The sequence below is a fragment of the Pygoscelis adeliae genome, unplaced genomic scaffold (genome assembly GCF_000699105.1).
Source record: "Pygoscelis adeliae isolate BGI_AS28 unplaced genomic scaffold, ASM69910v1 Scaffold92, whole genome shotgun sequence".
NCBI classification, from domain to species: Eukaryota; Metazoa; Chordata; class Aves; order Sphenisciformes; family Spheniscidae; genus Pygoscelis; species Pygoscelis adeliae.
The window spans coordinates 2,724,207-2,733,695 of NW_008824306.1; the positions used below are offsets into that span (position 1 = coordinate 2,724,207).

General features: G+C 37.5%; 1 protein-coding gene across 1 annotated transcript in view; it reads left to right on the forward strand.

Moving 5' to 3' along the window:
* RPGR (retinitis pigmentosa GTPase regulator) overlaps positions 1-9,489 on the forward strand; it is a 47,312-nt gene that overhangs the window by 37,198 nt on the left and 625 nt on the right. Inside the window, exons 10-16 of the mRNA XM_009318911.1 lie at positions 14-138; positions 1,285-1,467; positions 2,350-2,515; positions 3,847-3,953; positions 6,363-6,428; positions 7,465-8,872; positions 9,020-9,488. Of these exons, the coding sequence (XP_009317186.1) occupies positions 14-138; positions 1,285-1,467; positions 2,350-2,515; positions 3,847-3,953; positions 6,363-6,428; positions 7,465-8,872; positions 9,020-9,488 (2,524 nt within the window). The remainder of the gene's footprint in view (positions 1-13; positions 139-1,284; positions 1,468-2,349; positions 2,516-3,846; positions 3,954-6,362; positions 6,429-7,464; positions 8,873-9,019; position 9,489) is intronic.

Sequence of the window (9,489 nt, forward strand, 5' to 3'; positions counted from 1 at the left end):
TCCCTACATACAGAGAATGGCCTCATGTTTACTTTTGGAGATGGGCGACACGGCAAGTTAGGACTTGGAGAAGAGAATTTTACAAATCAGTTTGCTCCTACTCTGTGTTATAATTTCTTGAGGTTCACAGTCCTTTTGGTAAAACTTCTGTTCCTGCTTCTCAGACATCAAAATGTTTACATTTTTATGAAATACGTTATTAATGAGAGTTGAAATCTCATTATAGAATTATTTTTTTCTACGACATTTAATTAATAGACAACACAACTTGAAAGAAAAAGGAAATTATATTTACTTATCACACTGTTCATTTAGTTTAGAATGTACTTGGCTTGGACAACACATATAGACTGCTTTTTAGGGTTTTATTCAGTAGTGTTGTGCTATAGTGTTTTGGTCTGTAGAGCTGGTAGTAGCCTATAAAGTTGAGTATTTGTTGCTTTTAGATTGTTCGCAGTAGGGGGGAAACTAATACCTGTTCCTGAAAACACTGGAGTGACATCTTTTTAATTTTAATGATTATTTGTACAGTGGGATTTTTATTAAATCTTAAGAAAATTTGAGGAGTTGCTTTTTTGAATCCAAAGGGGATGAGAAATACTGTTTTCTTTTAAGGGCATTGTTTTCATCTATTTCCTGAGGTGTTTAAGAAATAAATATCACAGAATTGCCAGCATCAAAAATGCAAAGATGACTCAGGATTGAGCAAAATTTGGGACAAAAGTCTGTGGCTCACTTCTGTTTGTTTACTGGACTTAGAGTTTAAGGAAGTTTTATCTGAAGCGGTAAGGGATTTAAACTTTTAGAAAGTGAAACCTCTGATCTTTATGTAATTATACTTTGTCTATTGGAGGATGAAGGACTTTGCATTACATTTTGTGGATTTTGTGATAAAATATCTAGATTTATATCACTTAAGTTATCAGTATTGCCCACATTTGACTTGCATCAAAATAGTTAGCTCCAATCCCTTCGAAATCAGTGGAAATATCTTTGCTCTCTTCTGTGCCAATAATTTGATAGACCTATCTTGTGTTCTGTTCAGTACAAATATGTTGTATTTAAGTAAGAAGAAATGAACGTAGATCCCTAGTCATTAATAATTGTAATTATGTACTTTTATCTTGCTAACGTCATTAGCAGCTAAATTTGAAGCAATTTAACATCTCTTACTTTTATAATGTTTTTCGTATAATCTAAGTCCCTAGAGATGATTGTAAGAAAATTAGATCCTTGTATTGATACTTGCAAATTAAATAAGCAGACCTTTTTCTGGTGCTGTAGGTTGCTTGTGGTGGTTGTCACATGCTAGTTTTTGCTGCTCCAAGACCTAAAGGATCTGAAGAAATACTCTTAGAAGATTTATGTGAGAGCCGTTTGACTGCTACTATCTCTAAAATGAGTGGAGACTCACTACTAACAAACACCTTACAACTAACATCAGCACGAATGCGACGTCGAGAGAGGGTAAATTCAGAGCTGTTTAGAGTTGCCATACTTGTTTTAGGAAACAAAAGAACTTTTTAAACTAAAATCACAGCATATACCCAGCAGATAAATGTATCTCCTTAAAATACGTGTTTCATTTTAATGTATAAGAAGAAGAATGAGTATCTACCCTGGTCCCAAGATTGATGCAGGTAAAAGATAGGTATCGGTCAGATTTTACTTCGTTCTTTCTATGAAAAAACTCAAATTGGTTTTGTATTTTTTTTATTCTAAAGTGTAGAGCCTGTTCCTTTGCATTTTTAAAAATATCTTAGAAATACTCAAAAAAAGAACAAGAACCTGACTCTTTTTGGTGTTCCCTCTGAGTCCTTGAATAGATTAAACGAGTTCATAGTTTATGAAATATCAAAGGGGAAAGTTTCACAGTCAGCTTAAAATGATCCTAAGATCCTGTAGCTACTTAATATAGTAGTTTCTTCTCCTTTATCTCCACTACACATTCCATGTGATTTCTTTAGCAGCGCCTGTCTGAAATCTAACTCTACCACAAAACCACATTTATTTTGTAAAAATATATTGATGCCATGGATTAAGTAACTCAGTGTTATTTGAGAAACTAGTATTTTCATTTTTAAAAAAATCAAAATTCTTTTTATGCTTTGTCTATATTTTAAGACTGCTTGAGATTATTGTGTAGAAACGACCTAAAATATCCCACTATCTCTCTCCACTTTTTATAAATAATTAAAATATACAAGAAATTTTATTTATGCTTTGCATACAAAGTTACAACACTGTATCATCAACTAAAGGAAAATATCACTGTTAAGTACGAGAGGTTGCTTACATTTTATTCTTCTACTCTTATTCTCAATAATTTTTTTTTTTAATCTTCTGAAGGAAGAGTCACCAGAACAGTTTGTTCGATTGGCACGAACTCTGCCTCCACTGGGACAAAGCTTCTTAAAATCTTTATTGCCTGTGACTAGCAACACTAGCCCACTCTGTTTTTCTGCAACAAGTCTTCCTAAAGCTGAACCTGTGAAGGATAGAGACCATGAAAAAGGTGAAGCGTCTCCACATTTTGTTGCTGTTTTCTGAGAATTATGTAGTTTGGCTCTCATAATTCCTAAACAAATGCTCAGTTTGAACATGAAAGAAGGTTTAAGTTCAGTCTTACCTCAAGAGGGTCTAGCAGAATACAGACATGAAAGTTGAGAAATGCATACAAGAAATTGCCTCACACTTGGTTCATGTTTGGAAAAATGTGCTTAAAGATTTAGAGGAGGGTTGAGTGAAAGAAAAACAACTTCTGAATTGTACCTGAGGTTCCTCAAGCCTGTGGAAATACGACTTCACAAAAATACTGTAAAATTTGTAACCACTTTCTCCATTTTCACGAAAAAAAAGAATTACAGAAAAAAATTTATTAGGAACAGTCATAAGGACACAGGAAGGCCTATGGGAGACCTTGGATAAGAAAAGAGGTCTACGAATTCCTATAGGAGCTTTCTTCGCTTGGAAATGCAATCACTCTCTGTTATCTAAGATAATAAGGATTTGCAATATTCTAGCTAATGCAAAAGCCTGGATAACAATGATACTGATACAGTGCTGGACTTTTGCACAGATTCTCTAGAGCAGTTCTGGACTTCATCTGGGTTCCTGGGCATCTGTGATTTCCTGGGAAGAGCAGTGCTGAAGAGTGCAGAATGCAGTGCTTCTGTGTAAAAGTTAGCTCAGATTTATTGGACAGTCAAATCCAATTTGAAAGTAATTAATTCAGTTACAATTAAGTTGATTATTTGTAAAGCTGCCAGCATGTCCATTAGCATTTCTGGTTCGAGAAAAGCAATGCAGTGAAATTTGAATTGCCTTTAGAGTCTTCTGAGGCCTAAAACCTGAGGTTTTGTGCCATATGAAACTGGTCATATACCTGATGAAATTGAGGTGAACCTGAAAATGATGTAGGTACATTTTTATGATGCTGCATTGGAGTTAAACTCACTGTCTCTCCATCCATTACACAGATAATGTGCAATGTAGATAATACGACCGCAGCTAATTTAGTCTAATTGGTACACTGTTATTAAAGTGATTATCCAAAAGAAGCTTTGTCCCATATAGTATTTATGCTTTGAAAGCCTGCAAAAATGGTCAGAGATCTACAGTGCAGTGAGGCCAGATTGCTGAGCTACCTCTAATGTTAATACTGATGAAAAGGAGGTGGAAGTGTTACTGCTGTGTCTTAGGTTGGGGGAATGAGGAATCTCAGGACTTCAGTCCTATGTCAGTAAAATAGAGACAATCTCTATTTTGCAAGAGTGGGGTGTTCTGTTTGGTGTGTATTGCTTGTTCCTATGGTATTTGTTTACTTCCCCCAATTTTACCTTAAAGAAAAGAATCATCAGAAAGATAAACCTGGTGAAGGCTCTGCAGAAGAAGATTCAGATAATGAAAATAATGACAGAAACCTTGGAGATACAACTGACATCCTAAATATGGTAATATATTCCACTAATGAATCTGTGATTCAATCAGTTTTATGCAGGGGAAGAACAAAGCAGCTAAATCATGTTTCAAGTTCCAGTACAGAACTCCTGGCTAGCCCAGAACGTCATATGTGGCATCAAGAAGTACTGACATACTGTTAAATGAGCGTGCATTTCATATTATCGTTATCCAATGCTAAAGTTTGTTTTCATTTTCCAAGTAATGTCATAATATGAGATTGAAGCAGTCCAAGTAGTGCAGCCCCTCCCCACACTTTAGCTCGGGATATCAGAAAGAAAAGGGGAAGGACGCTGGATACCACATGGTGATCTCTATTTCTGACTTTCCTCATCTTGATGATTTCCAAGAAAGAGAACTGCAGGAAATGGAGCGGAGAGCTGTCTTTTCCTGTTCCGAGAAGAGTTTTTTTAGTACAGGTGGATCATATTAAAGGTGTCGTGGTTCAACCCCAGCCAGCAACTAAGCACCACACAGCCGCTCTCTCACTTCCTCCCGGTGGGATGGGGCAGAGAATTGGAAGAGTAAAAGTGAGAAAACTCGTGGGTTGAGATAAACAGTTTAATAGGTAAAGCAAAAGCCACGTGCGCAAGCAAAGCAAAACAAGGAATTCATGCACTGCTTCCCATGGGCAGGCAGGTGTTCAGCCATCTCCAGGACAGCAGGGCTCCATCACGTGTAACGGTGACTTGGGAAGACAAACACCATTACTCCCCACCCTTCCTTCTTCTTCCTCCAGCTTTATATGCTGAGCATGACATCATATGGTATGGGATATCCCTTTGGTCATCGGCGCCCCCAGCCGTGTCCCCTCCCAATGTCTCGTGCACCCCCAGCCAACTGGCTGGTGGGGTGGGGTGAGAAGCAGAAGAGGCCTTGACTCTGTGTCAGCACTGCTCAGCAGTAACTAAAACATCCCTGTGTTATCAACACTGTTTTCGGCACAAATCCAACACGCAGCCCCATACTAGCTACTATGAAGAAAATTAACTCTGTCCCAGCCAAAACCAGCACAAAATGGAAGACCAAAACGCAGACGTTTTGATTATTTGGTGATCCCCAAGCATGTTCCTACGTGTTTCTCTTATTTAAAAAATATGTTCACCTTATCACTTGTACAGCTTTCCAAAACATTTTGTTCTCTCAGCAGATAAGGCATGTCCTGGCCTTAATGCAGTGCACTGGAGTGTTGGGTTTTGTCTTTATTTTTAACTTCAGTGGAATGGAAACAAATGAGCAACTCACTGTGGACTCACCTCAGGATGCGTTGTCAGTTATGCTGGAGGGATTGCACATTTTACAGGAATTATTACTTGTTTGTACGTAACAGTACTTAGTAATTTAATAATCTGTTTGTGCATACCATTTATTTAACAGTTATAAAACTTCATTTTCATTTACAATAAATTGTTTTCAGATATGCTGCATAATGTGGCCTTCATTATTTATAACATAGTGCACACTTTTTGTGCTAGACTTTCTTCTCCTGTTTGTTTTCGTACCCATTGTGAATCAATTTTAAAACATTTGTCAGAATGAAACAGTAAATTTGAAAAATTCTGTCAGGCAAACTTGTCAAAATATAAAGAAAAATTATTGCTCCTCTTGAATCTGAATGAAAATAATCTGTTACAGCATAGTTGTTTCAATTTTTCTAAACTGTGGCAACATACATCTTATTGACAAGTGTGACGAGGAGGAAAGACCTTTAATATCATATTGATGGTACAAATTCTTCGGAGTCAGAAACCAGAACTGTCCATGCTCACTGTGTTGAAAAAGAATATGGCGGTTAAACCATAAGCAGTTAACAAACAGCAGCAGAGAACATTATCTTGTCATTTGGAGTATATGGGAAGGGATGACCAAAATCTCACTATACTTGCCCACCTAGCAGTATTCTACGTTGCCTTGCCTTTTCTTTTTTTGCTTTATATAAAAGAGATAAAGGCATTAGATTCCAGTGAAAATCTCTGCTGTATAATGTTGCTTTGAACATGTTCTTTCAACGCTGTCGTATCAAACTGGATGTTAAGTTGAAGGTTGTGATGATAAGGGAGTAAGGTGTTATATTTGTAGCCATAACTTCACGGTGAGTGGAAGGTGGATCTAAAATGTGCTGGCGGGCTGTAAGAGAGGGCATGTAGCTTTCAGTCTCTACAGACAGTTTAGGTGTTGACATCTAAGCTGGTTACCACTCCCTCTCTGTATAAGGAGTAAATGAGGGAGTGGAAGTGAAATAGGTGAGTTGAGTGATCATACAGATTTGTCTCAACCTGACTGTGCAATAGTATTAAAATGTTCATATAACTTAAATAGCTCTGTTTAATAGAGCTGGGCTTTGATGCTGCTTTCCCTATTAGTTATATGTATTTTTTTAATAGAGATCTTATTCTTTGCAGACACATGCGATGAAATTGAATCCCAGTGACCAGTCGTTAAAATTATCACCACTCCAAAAACAAAAGGTACTGTAACTAATAATATATATACATGTATACTTATACTGATGTTTAAAAGACCTATAATTCTTGTATTATCCTTGTAATTTATTGTTTTGCTTTGAGTTTCAAAAGCTAGGCAAATTTTATAGGCCTCCTCTTGCTAATTTTCTGAATGTCCACGAGGTAAAATTCGAAGAAGCTGACAGAAGTCAGAGGGAATTTATGCACACAGATAGAACTCTTCATATCCAGCATAGTTTGAGATGAGAGTATATAATACTTCACCAGTTTAAGGAACAAAAGACTATCATGTACACTTTGTAACTTACGCTGATAACATACATTTCTACTGGTTTGTTGATATTAAAGTATTTTAATTGACATTTGGGACACAATGTAAGTAAAGATTTTATTTACAGAAATTCACCATGGAGTATATTTAAAGGAGCAATAATACTGGTTTTAATTATGAAATTAAAATACTTTTGTATTATCTTTCTATTTCACTCCTAAAGTGATCACAGCATTTCAGCATTTTGGTATATTTCATTATAATTTTATTTTATAATTAAAAACTATTCTGCAGAATTTGTTTAATGAGTGTAAAATTTAAAGCAGAAGGACAACAGATTTTCAGGCATATTAGAAAAAGCGTAACAGTGAGTGCATCAGAAGATTTCCCCAGGGGAAAGGTGGAGGAAGGTGTGAGAGAACTGTAGTTCTTTCCTTCTGTTCGCACAGCCTCACACATCGCATGTGCTCTAGCCTATGGGACATGATACTGGCTGTACAGGTCTCCTTGCATTCACTTTGTGTGCTTGGATAGCGAAAAAGGAGTAGTAGTACATTTATCATCGACAAAATGTTACATTCTTCTAATATGTGCACTTGTAAATTCATTTCATGTGAAAGACTCTACCTTTTATGCTATCTTTTAGTCCCCTCATACAAATTATTTCTTTTCTTGTTCAGATGTTTTTGTAACCTTTTTCTTTTGCTGTCATTTGTCCTTAATGCTTTCCTTCTTTCTTTTTAATTTTCTGCTTCTCATGTGGAATAGAAGAACAATAAAAATGTGAAACTGAAAAGAGATGGTAAGGGTGGGCTGAAAAACAAGGATTCTCATTTCATGAAGGAGGGCTCAAAATTAGACTCTGGCTCTTTACAAAAGCAGTCTTCACTTTCAGAATCACCAGGACAAGATATAGAAAAAAGTAGTGCCTTTGTAGGGAAGCCTGTGGCCAAAAAAAATACAATGAAAGGTAAATCTGAGCATGCACAAAGTGTTAGCACTTTGAAAAGTTGTGTTCAACAAATTACTGAGGAAAAATGCAGATTAGTGAAAAGGGAAAAAGAATATGTGGAAAATCCTGAATTTGTCAGAGAGGAAGTAACTTACAACCTTCCCACTGAAAAACAAATTCTGACTGAAAAAACAAATTCTTCCAATCAAAAGTCAAAGGCTGTTAAGTCTAAGCAATCCCTTAAAATAGATGTACTTCCTTTTGCATCCAGGGATCAGCCCCAGCCCGATTCATTAATTGTACAAAAATACAGTCCTGTTAAAAAGCAAGGAAGTCAAGAAGCAGTCGAAAGTCGAAACAAAATAAAGGATGTTGTTGAAAAATCTGATAAATGTGAAAGAATATGCGTCAGAGGAGAAGAAAGTAGTGAAGAGCAGAGGGGTTTAAAACAAAAGGATCAATTTTTAAAACAAATGGCTGTAACTATGTCATCATCTTCATCTGGGGAAAGTAGTAATGATCTTGCAAAATACGTACGTAAGAGTAGGGAAAAAGAGGAGGACTACTATGAAGACAGAGGGATCCAGAAGGCAATGAAAACAGTAGAAAATGTGAAAGATTTGGACTTAGAAAAAGAAGACAGTGAGATTGAGGAGGTGCAAGCTACAAACAACGAGAAAGAATATGTAGAAGAGACTGATATAAAAAGTCTGAATGAGGAAGAAACAAACTCTGAAGCTAAATCTGATGAAGACAGGCAGTTAGAAATTAAGAATGAGGAAGAATCTAATCAAGAGCAGGAGAGTGAAGTCAGTGAAAAGGGTGAAAGTGAAAAAGAAAAACTAGATGAAACAGTTGACAGTGAAGGTGAACTAGGGGAGGAAGAAGAAGAGAGTGAGGTTAAAAAAGATAGATATGACGTTTCAGTAGAAAGAGATGAAGACGAAGAGGAAAAAGATAATGAGGAAGAAAATGAAAGAGAGGAATCACAGGCTGAAAGAGACAGTGAGAATGAGGGTGCAGAAGAGATTGAAGAGATTAATCAGGAAGATGGCAAAGAGCAAGGAGATGAGGAAGGCAGGTTGATGGAGGAAGAAGAAGTGCCAAGTGAGGGAGAAGACAAGGATATGGAGGAGGAGGAGGGGTATGCAAAAGAGGAAGACACTGGGGAAAAAAAGGAGGAACAGGTTAAAAGTGAGGGAAGAGATGAGAGTGAGGAAGGAGGTGAAGATAGAGAGGGGGAGGAAGAAAAAGAGGTAGAGGCAGAAGAGGAAGGAGAAGATGAAAAGGAAAATGAAGAAGAAAACAAAGAAAGTGAGAATGAAAAAGACAAAGAGGGTGAAGAGGAGGACTTAGAAGAATCATTGACAGGGAGGGAGGAAGAAGAGGTATCCAAAGAAGAACAGGAAGAGGAAGATGCAAATAGGAGGACTAAGGAGGTGGGGGAGGATGGAGTGGAAGAAGAAGGAGAAGAGGGAGAGGATGAAGTGGAAGAGGAAAGAGAAGATGAGGACGAGGAAGAGGAAGGAGCAGAGGCAGAAGCAAAAGGGGAGGAGGGGGAAGAAGATGAAAACAAGGAGGAAGAGGAGTGGGAAAATGAAGAAGAGGAAGGGGAAGAAGAAGGAGAAGATGAAGTAGAGGGAGAAGGGGTCGAAGAAGATGAGGGAGAAGGGGTCGAAGAAGATGAGGGAGAAGGGATGGAAGAAGATGAGGGAGAAGAGGGAGTGGAAGAAGGAGAGGTAGAAGAGGGAGTGGAAGGAGAGGGAGAAGAGGGAGTGGAAGGAGAGGGAGAAGAGGGAGTAGAAGAAGGGGAGGGAGAAGAGGGAGAGGAAGGGGGGGGG